Genomic DNA, 20,413 nt, shown 5'->3' with positions numbered 1-20,413 from the left:
AGGGTTCAGTCCCTGATCGGGGAACTAAGACGCCGCAAGCTGTGTGGAGGGACAAAAAAATAATAATAATAAAAAAGAGGGAATTAATTAACAGGGCAAAAGAATTGGCCTTGTTTAAGGCAACATGTAATTTTTTAAAAATTTAATTCAATTTATTTAGGCTGCATTGGGTCTTCATTGCTGTGCACGGGCTTTCTCTAGTTGGGGCGAGCAGGGGCTCTAGGTGCTCAGGCTTCAGTAGTTGTGGCTCTCCGGCTCTAGAGCGCAGGCTCAGTAGTTGTGGCCCACGGGCTTAGTCGCTCCACAGCATGTGGTATCTTCCCGGAACAGGTGTCGAACACCATGTCCCTTACACTGGCAGGCGGATTCTTAACCACTGTGCCACCAGGGAAGTCCCCAACGTGTAATTCTCTAGCCTTGAAATTTTGACCTAGTGATACCTAACTTCTTTTTTTGGACTGATGTTAAATTCCAAGCTAAGAATGTTCTAGAAATCACCACAGTAGGCAAGGTCCTAATTTATTCCTTCTAAAAACAGAGCCATTAAAGTTCGGAAAGCTGTTAGGATCCCGATTTCATTGATGCAGAAAAATCAAGTCACTTTAAGCCGTAAGTCGGCGCTCTCCCCACGTGACACCTCTTTTCCTTTAAATGCCTGCTCACGTGATCTTAGACTTGCACACTCTCGGAGGCAATTTAGGGTAGGGTAGAAAGTCATTCCTCCCCCACCTTCCCAACCCTAGGGTTTCTAGCGTTCGTTCCCCGGAAGCCGCAACTCCTCTGGAGACTTTCTCTTCCTCATGTCGTGTCACTCGTTGTCACTCCTTCCCGTTAGTCACCGGCACTAGAGCTCCATCTCTACTACAGAATCCCGCTTGCTGGAGGAAGAGGGATTGGGACTACAACTCCCAGGGGGCATCGTGCGCCCAGCCCTTGGCGGCGCGCAGTGGTGGTCGGGGGCTGAGGTCCCACTGTCTTTTCGCCTCATGCGGCCCAGAGCAAGCGCACTACAGGTTCCGTGGCTCCACGCGCGCGAGCGAGCCAGGTCGGGGTGGGGCGGGGCGGGACGGGGCGGTGGGGGAGAGGCGGGGGCTGGCTGGCGGGCGGGCAGAGGAAGGGGGTGGGAGCGGAGGCGATGGAGGGGAGGAGTGGGGGAATGGGGGAGGGATGGGGAAGGGAGGCGGGAGGCGGGGCCGAGCAGGAGCTGGAGTCTGAGCCGGCGGTTGCAGTGGAGGCGGTGATGTCGGTGCAGGTCGTGTCAGCAGCGGCTGCCGCGAAGGTGCCTGAGGTGGAGCTGAAGGACCTGAGCCCCTCCGAGGCGGAGCCGCAGCTGGGACTGAGCACGGCGGCCGTGAGCGCCATGGCCCCCCCAACGGGCGGCGGGGACCCTGAAGCTCCAGCTCCCGTGGCGGAGCGGCCCCCGGCCCCTGGCCCGGGATCGGGGCCCGCTGCGGCTCTCAGCCCAGCCGCTGGGAAAGTGCCTCAGGCGTCGGCCATGAAGCGGAGCGACCCTCATCACCAGCATCAGAGGCACCGCGACGGCGGCGAGGCCCTGGTCAGCCCCGACGGCACCGTCACCGAGGCGCCGCGCACGGTCAAGAAGGTATTGGGGCCGGGCTGCCTCTTTCGGAGAGCGAGGGTGGGAGGGGGAACCGCAGATCCTTTCGGCGCTGCGGCACCACCCTCAAGGCCCTCCCTTCTGATCGTAGGAGCAGAGAGATCCCTTTTCCCCGTAAACCCGCTCTCTCAGAGATGTTCCCACCCGGGCCCCAGTGCTGGGGAGCGAAGACTCCCGTTGGTACGGCTGTACTTAGTAGCTGGGAATAACATGGAGGTAGCGCTGTCCCCTGCTCCTTGGAATAGTATTACCCCTCTCTGTACTCCCAACATACTCCCGTGTGTATTTTCCAGACTATCGGGGAGAAGACCCCGATGGTGTAGAAAAAGCTTACTGCTTATGAGAGTTCATCCAGCAAAAAGGGTGGAGCGAGCTTTTCTATTTGGAGATCTTTTCTATAAGGAGTAGTTACCTCGCACTGAGATCCTCAGTTGTCTGGTTTCTGTACAGATGATGATTTTCTGCCTTTCTGTGGCTAAGCGCTTCCATCGAGCAGTAATGATGCCGTGCCCTTCATTCCAGATACTGCAATATCCTTACATCTTCTCTGAATGTAGAAGGGTAATGGAGAGATTCTTTTCACTGTTTTCTCTTCAGAGGTTTGTCCTGTCTGCTCAGTAGTTGGTCACCAAGATTATTAGACTGTGTATGAAGATAATGATTGTTTTATTGGTTCTTTTATTATGATCTGAAAGTGTTAGGAAGAAATGCTTCTACTTTTGGGAAAGGCGATCACTGTGGGGTTTTCTGTCTCAGCTGTCAGCTTCTTTCAGATATAGTTTTGAAGAGGCCGTAGCCTCAGAACACCAAGGAGTAGGTGTGCCTAGATGTTTGATATTCCCAGTATTACCCTTACAATGGCTATCTGTGGTGTGTCTGTCCTCTCATAAAGCAAATCAGTACGGAAGAAAAAGGGCAAATATTGCAAAAACAGAGATGTGGATCGTATGAAAAGGGATTATCATTTTAATTTCCGAGGTATAATGTGAACACAGTAATTTATAGGTTTTTTTACTTTGTGAATGATTTTTAAAAATCTATTTATTTATTTTTGGCTGTGTTGGGTCTTTGTCGCTGTATGCGGGCTTTCTCTAGTTGCGGCGAGCGGGGGCTACTCTTCATTGCGGTGCGCGGGCTTCTCATTGCGGTGGCTTCTTTTGTTGCGGAGCACGGGCTTCAGTAGTTGTGGCTCGTGGGCTCTAGAGCGCAGGCTCAGTAGTTGTGGTGCACGGGCTTAGTTGCTCCTGGGCATGTGGGATCTTCCCGGACCAGGGCTCGAACCCGTGTCCCCTGCATTGGCAGGCGGATTCTTAACCACTGGCCACCAGGGAAGTCCCCTTGTGAATTATTTTTAATTGCTTTATCAGAACAGCAAAGAAGTGATGTGAAGTCTGCATTGGTTTCACTGTGCAGGATTCAGCTGAGTTGGAACCTTGTATCCAGCCTAACTTTGGTTTTAATAGCCTCATTATTAAGGTATGAAGCAGAGAACCCTTCCATTTTAATTACCCAAATATAGGTGATAACATCAGAGGCCAGACTGAAGGAATTTGTTTAATGATGCTTTAGGACAGTGTCTTTCTCATTTGCATTATGAAAGTTCTCTGGGAGGAATTATAGAAGGAAAGAGAGGCAGCACAGGCACCAGTGCTGGTACTACCTAGATTTGAGTCTGGAAATCCGAAATGTATTTGTAAGTAGTTGAGGTGCTTTATAACTTTGGCCAAATCCACTGATTAAGGGTCTTTTTGTGTAAAATCTGTATTTTGATTAGGTCTCTTGAGGGTAAGAGTGTTTAACAAATTGCCTTTATTTATTTTTTTGGCCTTGTCATGAAGCTTGCGGGATCTTAGTTCCCTGACCAGGAATTGAACCTGGGGCCACAGCAGTGAAAGCGTGGAGTCCTAACCACTGGACTGCCAGGGAACTCCCCAACAAATTGCCTTTTTTTTTTTTTAATATTTATTTTTATTTATTTGGCTGCATCGGGTCTTAGTTGTGGCACGTGGGATCTTCGTTGCAGCATGTGCTATCTTTTTGTGTGGCCCGCAGGCTCAAATTGCCTTTAGAACATGGGATTTACAGTCAAGCAGACCTGGGTTTGAATCCTAGTACCCCCACTAACTAGCTTTTGGGTAATTTCCAAATTCTCTAAATCTTAGTTTTCTCCTTTATAAAGTGAGGTTACTAATACGATTGAGGATTAGAAATATTTGTAGAGGGCTTAGCATTGAATTTGGCACATATAGTGAGGGCTTGAAAAGTTACAGCAATCATTAAGAATTGATTTTATTTTTTTCTTCCTTCCATCATGGCTTAAGTGCACCACTATGGCTTCCTTTAAATGGTGCATACTATTCAATATATTCTATATAAGGCAGTGAGAAAATCACAGGCCAGCATCAGTCTGTTTTTCCTAATTCTAGATGTGTTTCTTGACCATTTTCCTTGTTGCTGAACCACATTCTTCCTGTTTTTCCAGCATCAAAATGTAGGTCCCATGATTCTAGATTTACTCAGCAGCCTCAAGGCTGTGGAAGACAGGGCTGAGCTTGCCTTACAATGTTAATTGCAACCAAAAAACAACTTCTGTGCTGGAAGTTAAGCAGGTGAAGCTCCGAGCGAGGATGCAGCTGTATGACACAACTACAGGCATTGCTGAGCTACTTTTGGGGGGCAGAATCTTTAACTTTCTTGACATCGAATTAGCTAAATTAAAACAAGTGCATGAGACTGACCTTCTTTCTTCAAGTTGAAAGTCACCTCCCCAAGGGACTGCAGTGTGATATTTTGATTTGTTAAGCCTTTCTTGATTTTTAATTTATTTAAATAATCATTCTGACCTTGACTCCCTTCTGCTTTTATTTTAGTGTAGGGAGGGACTGGAGGTACTTAGGATTGAAATAGCTACCTTTGGCTATGTAATTGGTGATCGTTGCTTTTATTTTGTAACTGTCACATACAAGCTTGTTTATCTTAAGCATATTTCCATTGATGGTTTCCCTTACTCCATTGGTGTATGTCTTCAGTTTTCTTAGTACTGTTATTCTGTTCAGTCACACAAGGGAAATAAGCTTTTCATAAGAGCCAGACTTTCCAAGTGCAGCATTTAATAAGAATGAACATATGGTGTGCAGGTTACTCAGTCCCATCTTATCCTTGGCATCTACCTCCATCCTGTAATTTGTGGTGCCCTGGGGACCAGATCTTGTCACCGTAGCTATCATATATTTGTATATAATGTTTTTCTTCATAAATGAACTCAACAAACCAAAAATCTCTGTAAGAAGTGATTTGTGAAATAGGAAGATAAAGTCCACAGTGAATGCAGTTGCAATAGTTGAGAGGATTTCTTCCCTGTGTTCTTGAAAATGGGGTAATAGGAATGTCACAGCACAGCAGGGAAAACAAGGCAGGAGAGGATTTATTTCAGAAAAGTTAACACTTTCTGACAATAAGGCTGTGAGCCTAAGAACCACAACTAGTTTGTGCTTACGTCAATATCAGTAATGACCATGTTCAAGCAGATTTCTTTTTTTTTTGGCAAATGAATCCACCTTGCGCTGGCTTTGTTGCTGTCAGCAGAGAATAAGTTGAGCCATGCTAGTGCTTTCTTGCCCTGAATTCTTTAAGTTCTTTATTTGGTTAATTATGGACTACTAAAATGGAACCTTTTGGATATAGTCATGGGAATGGGGGAGCAGTATTACTCCTTTTGCCAGTTAGGAAAGTATAGCCTTGCAGAATGTTCAGTAAGGCACTTGGCAGATTGACCGTAATAACAATTACCATTAATTGGCCCTTTATATGTTATTGGCATTTTTCTAATCCTGACAGCTACACAGTGAGATATATAAGTGGCATTATCTCCATTTCACAGATAAGGAAATGAGGTCCAGAGACGGTAAAGTGCCTTGACCAAGGTTATACATCTATAAAGTGGCAAAGGTAGGACTTAAAACCCCTGTTTCAAATCTTGGTCTGTTTCCGAAGCCCGTGTCCTTTTTATTATGCCACACTGATTCTAACTTCTTAGTTGCTGGGTTCTGGCTTTCTCCCAGAAGTCTGTCAGAATACTCAGTGAACTCTAACTTATGTCTTTCTGGTTTAAGACTTAGGTCATCCTAAATCCAAAGTAAGGAGGGTCTGAGTCAGGGCTTTAGGAAGAGGATGGGAAAAAATTGTACAAATGTAGAATCTCAGAGAATTGTAGAATTATGAGAGAGGGAGAAGAGGATCTTATATGTATATAAAAAAGCATTTCAAGATCAATGATGCATTTTCACATTAGTAATTTAGTGATAATTTGAGAGATATATTCTTATTTTTAAAGTTATAAATAAATCAGGAGTACCTGTCCAGCTAACAGTTTTCCTTGTTCTTTAAGACCCACCTTCTCGGTCTTCCATGGTGGCACAGTGGTTGAGAGTCTGCCTGCCGATGCAGGGGACACGGGTTCGTGCCCCGGTCCGGGAAGATCCCACATGCCGCGGAGCGGCTGGGCCCGTGAGCCATGGCCGCTGAGCCTGCGCGTCCGGAGCCTGTGCTCTGCAACGGGAGAGGCCACAACAGTGAGAGGCCCGCGTACCGCTAAGAAAGAAAAAAAAGGAAAGACCCACCTTCTCTTATGAATCAATCTCTAGTTAAACATTTTGAAAATTAGAAGGGGAAGCATATTGTTATGTATTCCTGCTGTGTCCCAGGCATTGTATTAGAGCTTTACATATACTATTTTATTTAAGCCTTTTAAGAGCTCTCAGAAATAGGTAGTGTTATCCTTGTTTTATTGAGGAAACCGAGGGTTGGAGAGATTAAGGAGTTTGTCTCAAGGTTACACGTTTAGTAACTGTGATGTGAGCTAACAGAACTCTAATCTGTTTGACTCTCATGCACAAACTCCATTGCTTTTCTTTCTTCTTTTTTTTTGGCCCAGCGGCATGTGGGATCTTAGTTCCCTGACCAGGGATCAAACCTGCACCCCTTACATTGGAAGTGTGGAGTCTTAACCACTGGACCGCCAGGGAAATCCCTCCATTGCTTTTCTTTCTTTTTTAAAAAAATTTAAATATTTATTTATTTGGCTGTGCTGGGTCTTAGTTACAGCACGCAGGATCTTCACTGTGGCATGTGGGATCTTTAGTTGTGTCATGCGGGATCTAGTTCCCTGACCAGGGATCAAACCTGGGCTCCCTGAATTGAGAATGCAGAGTCTTACCCACTGGACCACCAGGGAAGTCCCTCCATTGCTTTTCAATTGAAGTATTTCTCTGTTCAAAGTTTAGCTTAAACCTTTCAAATCTTAGTTAATCTGTATATTTTTGTGGATGTTTCTGTTATTTCACTAACAGGCGGTTTTTAATTTATTGAGCTTATTTAATGGTCTTACCATTTATTTATGTGAACATTTATGAATTTTCTGAGAAGGCAGCCCTTATTTTGTATAATTTCTGAATTCTCTTCTTCCTGGGAAAGATTGAACATTAAGAGCTGTTTTAGGAAGTTGCTCAGAGCTGAAGTTGCAGTTGTGTATTTAATGTCCTGAGGAAGACGACTTTGGTCCTTAGTGTCCAGTTAATAGAAGAAATGGATAGTTAATGAAAAGGGAGAGTGAGTTTCTTTATTATATCATTTCCTTGAAAGTGTTCTCCTCCCCCACAGTAAAAGAAAAAAAAAAGGAAGAGATTTGTTGGGATCTTCATTCAGACTTCATTCTTTCTTGGTAGGCCTTGTTTAAATAATTCAGAGAGGTACAACTGAGGTGGATGGGAGAAGAGTAAATCTTGGCAGCTGCCCCGATCCACCCGCCCGCCATTGTGGTGTTCAGGTGGTATGCACAATTAGAGGAGCTGAAATTCCACTCCTCCAATAAGAGGTTTAGTTAGATTGATCAGGTTTCTGTGGAATTTGGAGAAGCTTTTTATAGTCTGAATGACCTATGGCCTGAGATTTGGTGAGAGCTGAGCAGAGGAGAAAGCAGTGGAGTGAAATTTCTTCTGTAATGGTTCCAAGTAAAACTACTTTGATTAAATTAAATAACTTAAGCCATATGATGTGTATGATTTTCAGTTCCCTCTTCCCCATCTATATTGTGCAGCAATTCAGTTAGCCGTTTTCCCTCTTGGACACTGCATTAATAGCTGGTGATTTCCTATTCTTTTTTTTTTTTTAAGGGTCTTTCAATAGAAATGGATTGGTTTGGGCACCTGATTCTTATCCACTGTGCCACCAGGGAAGTCCCTCCAGTCTTCTTTATCTCAGAACTTATATTAAGGAAGGGTATAGAGGTTCTAGAGCTGCTAGTTGAGTTTCTGTAAGTCAGGCTTTTCCTTAAAGCCTTTCTGAATACTGCAAAGCTGTCATTGAAAGTTAAGCAAGCTGAGACTTAAACTGGCTTCATCTTCCCTACAGATTTATCTCCTGCAGTGCTCCAATGTGAACCCTTCTGATCATTCCAAAAGATCTGATTTGATATTGTTGACTACCTTTTCTTGGAAACTCTTTTCTCAGCTTCAGTTATAACTTCATTTATGGCTACCATTTACTGAGTACTTACTCTCTTCTAGGCCTCTATCTATCTCATCTCATTTAATCCTCATAGCAACCTTATCAGATGAATATTATCATCTTTATTTTATAGGTTAGAAAATATAGGCCCAAAGAGAGTAATTAACTTGCCTAAGGCTTTGCCAATCTTTGATGCCTTTGGGATCAGTGAGATGAAACACTGCCCACAGCAATAGTGAGAGGCTTTGCCACACTGCCAACCCCTTACTTTTCTGATTAAACGCCCATGTGAAATTTGCTTAAGTTATTGCACCTAGGCTGCTGAGACTATTCTGCAACCTTTTGGATCCTAGGATCTACCCTCTTCCAAGGGGAGGCCTCACATCCCTGTTTACCTCAGTCACTACCTGACGCCTAGTCAACCATTGTCTTCCTAATACTCATTCCCTTAACACTCTCCTCATTCTCTCAGCCAGTCCAATCTTCCCAAACCTTTCCACTGTGTTCTCTGCAACTTGCCCCTTCATTATCAGTAAATCTTCTTGTAGCATCAGCCTCTAGCAGCAAGATCAAGTTACAGCGGCAACAGTGGCACCTGGCACCCGTTATCCTGAACTATAATGGTGCAGCCCAAGCTGCAGCATCTCCTGCTTGGTATCCTGAACTATAATGGTGCAGCCCAACCTGCAGCATCTCCTGCTTGGCATAAGCAAACATGACATCTTTTCCAAGCCCATTCTGTGGTGGTGTTTTTAACTGTGTAGCCCTGAAAGCTACCTCATGTCCTTTCTGTAAATTCTTTTTCTGTCCAACTCAGCCAGAGTTGACTTCTGCTGTTTATGGAACTCTGAGTGATGCACTGGTTGAACCTAACCATCTGCCTTTTTAGTTGCCTGCATCTGTGGAGCTGAGAGTTGCTAGAGAAAATCAGAAAACCAGGTAGATCAATGTCACTATAAATTCATAGTCGTCAACCTCATATGCTTGATCATCGCTGCCTCGTAATGTTATACATTTTCTAGTAAGGTTACTTTCACACTCACTGCAAATGATTATTTCATACTGTATGTTTTTACTTCTAATTTCACATGTGTTCTTTTTAAACTAGTGATATGCCTTATACTTGTTATAAAAACAGAAACCACCAAAAGGGAATTCCTTCATCTTTGTACCTCCCAAATCTACAAACCTACCTCCATCTGGGGTTCATCTTTTTCTCTTTCCCTCATGTTATGATAGGGGAAGATGTGTCCTTCATCCTGTCAAAGGCCAGTCCCTCCACAAGTGTTCTAATCACATTCTCCAGTCTTCTTTTTTTTTTTTTAAGATTTAATGTTATTTATTTTTGGCTACGTTGGGTCTTTGTTGCTGCTTGTGGGCTTTCTCTAGTTGTGGTGAGCAGGGGCTACTCTTTGTTGTGGTGTGAGGGCTTCTCCTTGCGGTGGCTTCTCTTGTTGTGGAGCACGGACTCTAGGCATGCGGGCTAAGTAGTTGTGGCACGAGGGCTTAGTTGCTCCGCGGCATGTGGGATCTTCCCAGACCAGGGATAGAACCCATGTCCCCTGCATTGGCAGGTGAATTCTTATCTACTGTGCCACCAGGGAAGTCCCTCCAGTCTTCTTAAATAACTTCTTCCTTTGGTTATTTCCTCTTTCTATTAGAGCCTTTTCTACAGATTTCCTTGCTCTAATCTCTCCCATTTTGAAAACCCTGTCCTCTAACCTCCATATCTCCTTTCTGCTACTGTCCTATCTTTCTACTCCCTAGTGCAGCTAAGTTTCTTAAAGGAGTTTTCAGTGTATGCTATATACACCTTTTGTCTTCCCACACTCTTTAACCCACTCCTACTCTAATACTCTGACCCACACGACGCCCTCTTGCTGAAGCTAATAATGTCCATCAGATTCTCACATGGCTATCTGCTTTTTCATCCCTCATCATATCAGACCTCTTGGCAGCATTTGACACGAATTACCAAAACACTCTCCTCTCTTGGCTTCCATTACCCTCCTCTTTACTAGTTTTCCTCTTACTTCCCAAGCTGCTCCTTCTCAGTCTTCTTTATGGGTTCTTTCTCCTTGATCCTGGGCGCTCTGTTCTTTCCATTGTGTTTCCATTGTCTCCCTAAGTCATCCACAGCATTCCTGTGCCTTTAAGTATCATCTACATACCAACAACTCCCCAGATTATTTCTTTAGCCAGGACCCCTCTTCTGAATGCCAATCTTGTGTGTGTACAATTCCCTACTTGCAGTTGGACTTCAGAACTAATGTCAAAAATGGAATTTTTGTCTCCTGTCTAATCCTCAAAATATGTTCTTCTTGTTTTCTTCATATCAGTAAAATGGTATTTACATTATTTTTTCCCTTTTTTTAAAAAAAGTTGTTTTTAATTACACAAGTAATGCTTGAATGTATTCTTGTGAAATAATTCAATCTAATGAAGGAAACTCCTTCCTTGGCCCTCAGCCAGTCTTGTTCCCCTCCCCAGAGACCTCTGCTATCAACTTATCTTTTTCAACTTTACATTCATATTGTACATAGAGAAACTGGTAGCTTTGTAATAACTTATACATAAATAAAAGCACATTTTATATATATATATATATATATATATATATACACACACACACACACATTGTTTTGCAGGTTGCTTTTTCCACTTCACAGAATGTCTTGGAGCTTTTTATATATCATTACACATATATGTGTCGCATACGTTTTGACTGCTGAGTTGATTTCCAAAGTCTATACCATTGTTGTTTATTAAACTATTCTGTTGATGCACATTTAACTTAATTTTTATATGGTATAGTAGCTATCTGTATGCATTCTTTTTGTGTACATGTATAAGTGTTTCTCTAGGATAGATACCTAAAAGTAGAATTTTGGAGTTGAAAGATATCCACATTTTAAGCTTAATACATAATATCATGTTGCCTTCAAAAATGTAGTACCATGGGCTTCCCTGGTGGCACAGTGGTTGAGAGTCCACCTGCCAATGCAGGGGACACGGGTTCATGCCCCGGTCCGGGAAGATCCCACATGCGGCAGAGCGGCTGGGCCCGTGAGCCACGGCCGCTGAGCCTGCGCGTCCGGAGCCTGTGCTCCGCAATGGGAGAGGCCACAACAGTGAGAGGCCTGCGTACTGCAAAAAAAAAAAAAAAAAAGCAAAAATGTACCATTTTATACATCCACTAACTATATACAAGATAACCCTTTTACTACACCTTCACCAATACTGGATATTTTTACATCTTTTATAAGAAAAAAAGACATAAAGGTGTAAAGATGCCTTTTTTAAAGGTATTTACTATTGTTTTTAGTAGTACTTTTTCTGCTTATAGTGAGGCTGAGAATATTTTCATGAATAGATTGGTAATTTATATTCCTTTTCTTGTAATTATCTGTTCATATTTATTCATTAACAAATATTTATTGAGGGATTACTATGTGCCAAGTGCTGGGTGTTCAGCAAAATAGATGAAGATCTCTGCCCTCCTATTGACTTGCCTTTTTCATGTTGGCTTGTAGGAATTCTTTATACTTTCTGGATATTAATTCTTTCGTTGTTGTTGTTGGCCGCGCCACACAGCACGCGGGATCTTAGTCCCCAGCCAGGGATCGAACCCATGCCCCCTACAGTGGAAGCACGGAGTCTTAACCACTGGACCCCCAGGGAAGTCCCTGGGTATTAATTCTTTGTGAATATGTTACAAATATTTTTTCTACTCTATTTCTTGTTGACTTGTAAGTTTGTTTATATTAAAAGTTTTTATGTAGTCAGATTGGCCATTTTTTTCTTTTATGACTTAAACATTTTGTGTCTCAGAATGGCCTTTCCTACCCCAGGTTTATAAACAAGTTCTTTTAAATTTTCTTCAGCTGTTTTCATGGTTGCGTTTATTATCCTTTGGTCTTCAGTCCATCTGGAATTTATTTTTGTTTGTAATATAAGATAGGGACTATTTGGAATGTTAGATAGCTCTATTTGGCCCCAAATAAAATTTAATATTGTACTTGCTTGGGTTTGTTCCCTTTTTTTTTCCTCTTTAACTTGTGCTTCTTAACAGTTTTTTTAAGGAATTTTTACCACATTCATGTCTGTTGTTTCTGTGAGAGAGAAAAGATTATCCTTCCAGATGCTTGTTTAATAATCTCCCCCAGTACATTCTGAGCTTCTTTTGTGCAAAAACCACTTATGTGTTGTGTGCTGAACGCTGCTAAGTGGTAGGGTTATTAAATCAAAATAACATTCTTGCCCTCAAGAAGAGGGTAGGGAATGTGGATAGGAAAATAAACAAGTACAATCTAGTCTAGTATGAGCACTGCTGGAAGCAGGAATTGTTGCAGTTTGTGGAGGTCAGCATTGAAATGGAGGTATATCACCTTAGGAAAATGAGTTGGTTGTCCACCCAGGAAGCTTCACAGTGTAGCAGAAACTTTGTGAGGTTTCCATGTTCCAGCTTTACAAATCCAGAAATTCACATTTTTAGTACATTTAGAGTTCATTCACCTCTTAGGACTGGTTCATTCAAACCAGACTCACAAGAGACTCATTTAAAACAAAATGATATCTTCTAATTTATGGTCAGAACAGAACTTTCAAGCTAATCTGAAATACATGTCTGTCAGGAGACTTCAGAAAGTCTACATGGGAAGTCTAATCATAAAGACAGTTTCTTAAGTTTGGAATCTTTTAGGTCCTTGCTACACAAACCAGTCTATGATCAGAAGCATTGGCATCACCTTTGATCTTGTTAGAAATGCACAGTCTCAGGCAATTGTTTCTGTACTAGTGCATACCCACCAGAACCTTAAATTTTTACTCATTGTTGAATAATGTTGGCTTAGCAGTTGGCTTATTTAATGTTTCTCTTTTATGAAATCTCAGAGTAGAGAGGCAAGAAAATCATTTTAGGGTTTTGTGGAAGGGTAGAAATGTATAATAAATCATTTTAAGACTTGTAATGAAATATTTAATAGACACAGAGACAGAAGCATAGACGGGCACAGATATACAAAGACAGACATAAACAGAGATTCCCCCACATACACAGAACCCCTCAAGACCCCTCCACTCAGACACTGCCCCCCCCTCCTCCTGCCAGACACAGACACACACACACTCACAGACTCAGATTTTCATAGGACTTGAGTAGTGTTCTCCATAGTTATTTTGAGGAGAAGGGATGAGTATACTCTCTAAGGTACTTTTATCTGAGCCAGAAAATGAAGCAAAAATAGATGGGCTGCCACCAGGTCTGCAGAACAGTGAATGCTATAAAGTTTTATTTGAATTCCTATTTCTGGAACTGCTTGTTCCTGGGCATCATTTTCAGCTTGATGTACTCATCATGCTTGGATGGAAAGTTATTCTTTTTCTCTCAGGAGCTTGTATGCTAGATTGCTGGTTAAGCGGAGTTCCATGCTCAGTGCCCCTGGATGCTATCTGAGTCACATAATTCTGCCCAGAATTGGAAGATCTAGAAACACTGTACCTATGTAGAAGACTCACACTGAGTCCTCTGTGGGATTGAAGAATGTAGAGTGGAGAGGGAAAATGATGTTAAAACTAGAAAGAGGTGTAATTTGGGGGTGTTAGGTTTGCATAAAGATCTGTGATGAAGCTTAAGAGTGACTCAGGGGAATAATTTAGTTGTAAGTTAAAGGATTTAAAAACTATATGGATGTGGGCTGGGGGTTGCACACTGTGTTGGTTGATAGATCATTGGTATCCACGTACCCAGGGATTTGGCTTGGGTAGCATCTTGGAGAGAAGTATCTTGTTAGGGAAAAAGAGACTCGACTGTACAGCATGTTTGTGCCTAAATACTTAAAAGTTTCTATCACACTGAGGGAGTAAGGCACCAGAGAGACATTAGTAGAATAGTTTTATAAATGTAGGTTCTAAAAGGAGATAAATATTTTTCTCTTGCTCCCTGGTACGTGTATATGTATTCATTTGACCAAAAGCCTGTTAAAAAAATTGTTTTTCCCAAGCATATGGAAGAGTACAGAGAAAATTGTAGTCACTGCCCAATTTAACATATGTTAGCATTTTGCAAAATTTTCTGTAGATGGTTTTTTTTAAAAAAAAATTATTTATTTTATTTTTGGCTGCGTTGGGTCTTCGTTACTTCACGCGGGCTTTCTCTAGTTGCGGTGAGCGGGGGCTACTCTTGTTGCGGTGGCTTCTCATTGCGGTGGCTTCTCTTGTTGAGGAGCACGGGCTCTAGGAGCACAGGCTTCAGTAGTTGTGGCTTGCAGGTTCTAGAGTGCAGGCTCAGTAGCGTGGCACATAGGCTTAGTTGCTCCACGGCATGTGGGATCTTCCCGGACCAGGGCTTGAACCCGTGTCCCCTGCATTGGCAGGTGGATTCTTTACTGTGCCACCAGAGAAGCCCTGTAGATGTTTTTAAAGATATAAAATATTGTAGATAAAATGGAAAACTCTTCGTACCCCTTCTCTGTTTATTTCCTTCCTTTCTTTCCTTCTCTTTCTCCCAACACAGAGGTAACTGCTCTTCAAACTTTACTGTTTATAATTCCCCTTCATGTTTTAATACTTTCGCTACATATTGTTTACCAGTATCAATTGTATATCAGTAAATGATATATAGCATTATTTTGCATGTTTATAAACTTAATATAAGTGGTTTTATAGAGCAGATATTATTCTGCAACCTACTTTTTTCACTCAACTTTGAGTTTTAACCAGTCTGAAACGTGTAGATTTTCTGTTGATTAATTTTAACTACTGTGTAGTACTTCATTGTATGAATATACCACTTTTTACCCATTCCCCTCTAATGTTTCCTCTTTTTTTTTTCTGGAGTGAACATCCTTAATCGTGTTTCCTTATGCACAGTTCCTTTTGAGCGTTTCTCTAGGATATATCCCTATAAGCAAAATTGCTTAAGGAATGTCAACTTTACCAGATACTCCCAAATTGCTTTCTAAATTGGTTTTATTAATTCCTGTTTTCTGAATCCTTACTAATACGTGCAATTGTCAGGCATTGAACTTTTGTTCAATTGAACTACCAAGGTCTGGTAGTTGTGAAATGGTATCTCTGCTGTTTTAATTTGTATTTCCTTGGATAAAGTGAGATTGAGCATCTTTTAATATGTTTGTAGTCCATTTGGATTTCCTTCTTTGTAAATTGTGGTCTGTATTCATATCCTTTCCCATTTTTCTTTTGGGATCTCACTGGCTTTTATTATTGATTTGTAAAAATTATTTATTTATTTTAAAAATATTTATTTATTTATTTGGCTGCACCGAGTCTTAGTTGCCGCATGTGGGATCTTTGTTGTGGCATGCAAACTCTTTGTTGCGGCACATGGGATGTAGTTCCCTGACCAGGGATCGAGCCCAGGCCCCCTGTATTGGGAGCACGGAGTCTCAGCCATTGGACCACCAGGGAAGTCCCTGTAAAAGTTCTTTAAATATATTCATTCTAATCCTTTATCAGATGTATGTGTTGCAAATATCTTCCAGTCTGTCTTGCTTTTTTTTTAACTTATGACTTTCATATAGAAGTTACATTTTTTAATGTAAAGTCAATCAGTTTTTTTTTCCCCTCGGTGTAGTTGTCCTTTTTGAGTCTTGTTTTAGAAACTTTTCCCTATCTTGAGGTCATATACTCTTCTATATAGTCTTCTAACATGTTTAATTTTGTTTTTTCACAATTTAGTCTTTAATCTGTCTGGAATTTATTTTTGTTTATGGTGTGAGATAGTGATCTATTTTATTTTATTTTTCCATATGGATAACCAATTGTCTCAGCCCTGTTTGTTGACTAAGTCTATCCTTTCCCCATTGATATATGTTGCCACTTTCTGTCATATGCTCTGTATCCATTCTGTTCTGGGTGGTCTCTTTGTTGATCTCTTTACCAGTACCACACTTTTTTTTTATTACTATAACTTTATAATAACTCTTGATGTTTGCTTGGATAAGTTCCTCCTAATGTATTCTTTAATATTTTTAACAGCTTTATTGAGGCAAAATTTACATAGGGTAAAATTCACCCATTGTATATTCAGTTCAGTGACTATTAATAAATATATCTGTAGAGGTTTATTTTTTCACTATGGCAAAAGATGTGTAAAACATAAAATTTACCACTTTAATCATTTTAAAGTTATATACTTCGGCAGCATTAAGTGTATTCACATTGTTGTGAAACTCACCACTGCTCACTTCCAGGACTTTTTTCATCTTCCCAAACTGAAACTTCATTATGCCCATTAAAGAATAACTCCCCGTTCCCCTCTCCTGCCAGTCTGTAGCAACCACCATTCCACTTTGTCTTTATGAATTTGACTATTCTAGGTACCTTATATAAGTGGAATCATATAGTATTTGCCCTTTTGTGTCTGGCTAATTCACTTAGCGTAATGTCTTCAAGGTTCATCCACGTTGAAGCTTGTGTCATAATTTTATTCTTTTTTAAGGTTGAATAATATTCCAGTGTATGTATATACCACATTTTGTTTAAGCATTCATTCATTGATGAACGCTGGGTTGCTTCTACCTTTTGGCTGTTGTGAATGATGCTGTTATAAACATTGGTGTACAAATACCTTTATGAGTCCTTGTATTCAATTCTTTGGGTATATACCTAGAAGTAGAATTGCTGGATCATGTCTTAATTCTATTTCTAATTTTTTGAGGAACTGCCATACTGTTTTCCATAGCAGCTACACCATTTTACACTCCTACCAGCAATGTACAAAGGTTCTAATTTTTTAACATCCTCAATATCATTTATTTATTTACTTATTTATTTAGTTATTATAATAGCTACCCTAATGGGTATGAAATGTCTTAAAAAGTTGCCATCACAGTCTAGTTTAAGAGCAGTTTTCTTTCCCCCCAAAATCCCTTTTACTCATTTGCAGTCAATCCTTGCTCCCACTCTCCACCCCAGGTAATCATTCATTTGCTTTCTTTGTCCATAGATTTGCCTCTACTGGAAATTTCATGTAAATGAATCATACAGTATATGGTCTTTTGTATCTAGCTTTTTCACTTAGCATAAAGTTTTTGAGGTTCAATTATATATCAGTAGTTTACCTTTTTATTACTGAATGGCATTCCATTGTATGGCTATACCACATTTTATTTATCATTTTACTCATTGATGGACGTTTGGATTGTTTCCAAGTTTTGGCTGTTTTGAATAATGCTGCTGTGAACAATCATGGAGAAGTCTGTGTGGACATATATCTTAATTTCTCTTAGGCAGCTATCTAAGAGTAGAATTGATGTGTTAAGTTTAACTTTTTAAGAAAATGGTAACTTTTCCGAAGTGTTTGTATGATGTTACGTTCCTACCAGCAATGTATGTGTTTTGGTTTCTCTACATCCTTTTTTTTTTTTTTAATTTTATTGAAGTATAGTTGATTTACAATGTTGGGTTAATTTCTTCTGTACAGCAAAGTGACTCAGTTATACATATATATGTATATTCTTTTTCATATTCCTTTCCATTATGATTTGTCACAGAATGTTGAATATAGTTCCCTGTGCTCTACAGTATGACCTTGTTGTTCTACATCCTTTCTAACACTTGGCATTATCAGTCTTTTTGATTATAGCCATTTTAGTGGTTATGTAGTGCTATCTCGTTATGGTTTGAGTTTGCATTTCTCCATGGCTAGTGACATTGAGCATCTTTCATGTCCTTAACCATTTGTATATTTACTTTGATGAAATCTATTCAGATCGTTTGCCCATTTTTAAATTGGGTTGTTTTCTTATTATTAAGTTGCAAGAATTCTTTCTATATTCCGAATACAAGTCCTTTATCAGGTACAAGATTTGTAAATATTTTCTCCTAGTCTGTGGCTTGTCTTTTCATTTTCCTAATGATTTATTTTGAAGAGCTAATATTTTTAATTTTGATGGAGTCCAATTTAATCCTTTTTTAAGAAATGTGCTTTTGGTGTTATGTGTAAGAAATCAGTAACTCAAGGTCACAAAAATATTTTGTTTTCTTCTAATGGTTTTATAGTTTTAGATTTTATATTTAGATCTGTGATCCGTTCTGGGTTGACTTTATTGTATGGGGTGAGATATGGGCCTAATCTTTTTTCCTTCATATGGATATACAGTTGTCCCAGTTCCATTTGTTGAAAAGACTGTGCTTTCCCTGTTGAACTGTCTTGACACCATTGTTGAAAATTAGTTGTTTGTAGATATGTGGGTCTATTTCTGGACTCTATATTCTGTTCCAATGATTTGCTTATTTATCTTGATGCCAATACTATACTTTCTTGATTACTGTAGCTTTATAGTAAGTACTGGAATTGGGTAGTATAAATGCTCCTATTTTGTTCTTCTTTTTCAAAATTATTTTGGCTTTTGTAGGTCCTTTAAATTTTCATATAAGTTTTAGGATAAGCTTGTCATTTTCTATGAAAAAGCTTGCCAGGATTTCGATAGGGATTGTGTTGAATCTATAAGTCACTTTTGGGAGAATTCTCATCGTAGTGATATTGAGCCTTCCAACCCATAAACGTGAAACATCTCTCTACCTTTTTTAGCTATTCACTAATTGCTCTTAGGAACGTTTTGTACTTTACAGTGTACAGGCTTAGCACTTCTTTTGTTAAATTTATTTATAAGTATTTTTTTTGATGCTATTATGAGTGAAATCATTTTATTTTATTTCAGATTGTTTATTACTAGTATATAGAAATACAATTGACTTTTTTTTTACTGTGGTAAAATATACACATTTATCATTTTAACCAATTTATTTTTAAATATTTATTTATTTATTTATTTTTGGACACACAACGCTCAGCTCTTGCAATTGTAGTTCCCTGAGCAGGGATTGAACCCGGGGCCACGGCAGTGAAAGTGCCAAGTCCTAACCAGTGAACCACCAGGGAATTCCCTCATTTTAACTATTTTTAAGTGTCCAATTCATTGGCATTAAGTACATTCACAATGTTCTATAACTGTCCCTACTATCTATACCCCAAACTTTATCATCCCCAAGAAAAACTCTGTACCCTTAAATAACTCCCCTTTCCCTCCTCTTCCTAGCCCCTGTCTCTATGAATTTTCCTTTGGGTACTTCATATAAGTGGAGTTATACAGTATTTATCCTTTAGTATCTAGCTTATTTCACTTGGTATAATGTTTTTCAGATCCATCCATGTTGTATCATATATCAGAATTTCATTCCTTTATTTATTTATTTTTTTTTTGCTTTACGCGGGCCTCTCACTGTTGTGGCCTCTCCCGTTGCAGAGCACGGGCTCGGGACGCGCAGGCTCAGCGGCCATGGCTCACAGGCCCAGCCGCTCCACGGCGTGTGGGATCCTCCCAGACCGGGGCACGAACCCGTGTTCCCTGCATCGGCAGGTGGACTCTCAACCACTGCGCCACCAGGGAAGCCCCCATTCCTTTTTTTTTTAACATTGTCATTCTTTTTTTAATTTTATTTATTTATTTGGCTGCACCACGCGGCTTGCAGGATCTTAGTTCCCCAACCAGGGATTGAACCCATGCCCTCGGCAGTGAAAGCGCGGAGTCCTAACCATTGGACTGTCAGGGAATTACCTTCATTCCTTTTTAATGCTGAACAATATTCCATTTTATCTATATACCATATTTTGTTTATCTTTTCTCCGTTGATGGACATTTGTGCTGTTTCTCCTTTTTGGCTATTATGATTAATACTGCTATGAACATGGGTATTTAAAGATCTATTTGAATCCCTGTTTTCAATTTGGTATATATCCATCTGAAATTTGGATATATACCTACTAGTGGAATTGATATTCGTATGTCAATCTTGTATCCTGCAGCCTTGCTAAACTTGCTTATTACTCTAGTCGGTTTTTGGAGATTCTTTAAATTTTCTACATACAGGATCATGTCATCTACAAATGACCTCTTTACTTCTTTTCCAGTGTGTATGCCTTTAATTTCTTATGCTTGCCAATTGCACTTCCTAGAGCCTCTAGTAGAAATGGTGAGAGCTGACATCTTTGCCTTGTTCCCAATCTTAAAGGAAAAGTATTTAGTCTTTTACTATTAAGTATGATGTTAGCTGGTGGTTGGTTGGTTCTTGGATGTTGACTGGAAAAAAAATGTATGACCTAAAAGTTGAGAATTATGTTTTATTCAGGAGACTTTATGAGGACTTCAAGCCCAGAAGACAGTCTCTCAGCTCTGAGGGACTGCTCTGAAGAAGAGGTAAGGGAGGAGCCAGGATACGGAGGGGTTTTTGCAACAAAGACCAGGTAGCGGAACATCAAAAGATTAC

At 40.3% G+C, this 20,413-nt stretch overlaps 1 protein-coding gene across 4 annotated transcripts in view; it reads left to right on the top strand.

Annotated features, from left to right (window-relative positions):
• Positions 1–1,206: 1,206 nt before the first annotated feature.
• AHCYL2 (adenosylhomocysteinase like 2) overlaps positions 1,207–20,413 on the top strand; it is a 173,311-nt gene continuing 154,104 nt past the window's right edge. For all 4 annotated transcript variants that reach the window (XM_060156707.1, XM_060156706.1, XM_060156705.1 and 1 more), the window contains exon 1: positions 1,207–1,603. In XM_060156707.1, coding sequence (XP_060012690.1) covers positions 1,241–1,603 — 363 coding nt within the window. In that variant the 5' untranslated portion in view covers positions 1,207–1,240. The remainder of the gene's footprint in view (positions 1,604–20,413) is intronic.

The sequence above is a fragment of the Lagenorhynchus albirostris genome, chromosome 8 (assembly GCF_949774975.1).
Source record: "Lagenorhynchus albirostris chromosome 8, mLagAlb1.1, whole genome shotgun sequence".
NCBI lineage: Eukaryota > Metazoa > Chordata > Mammalia > Artiodactyla > Delphinidae > Lagenorhynchus > Lagenorhynchus albirostris.
The sequence above is the reverse complement of the archived record's forward strand: the minus strand, read 5'-3'. Positions and strand labels throughout refer to the sequence as shown.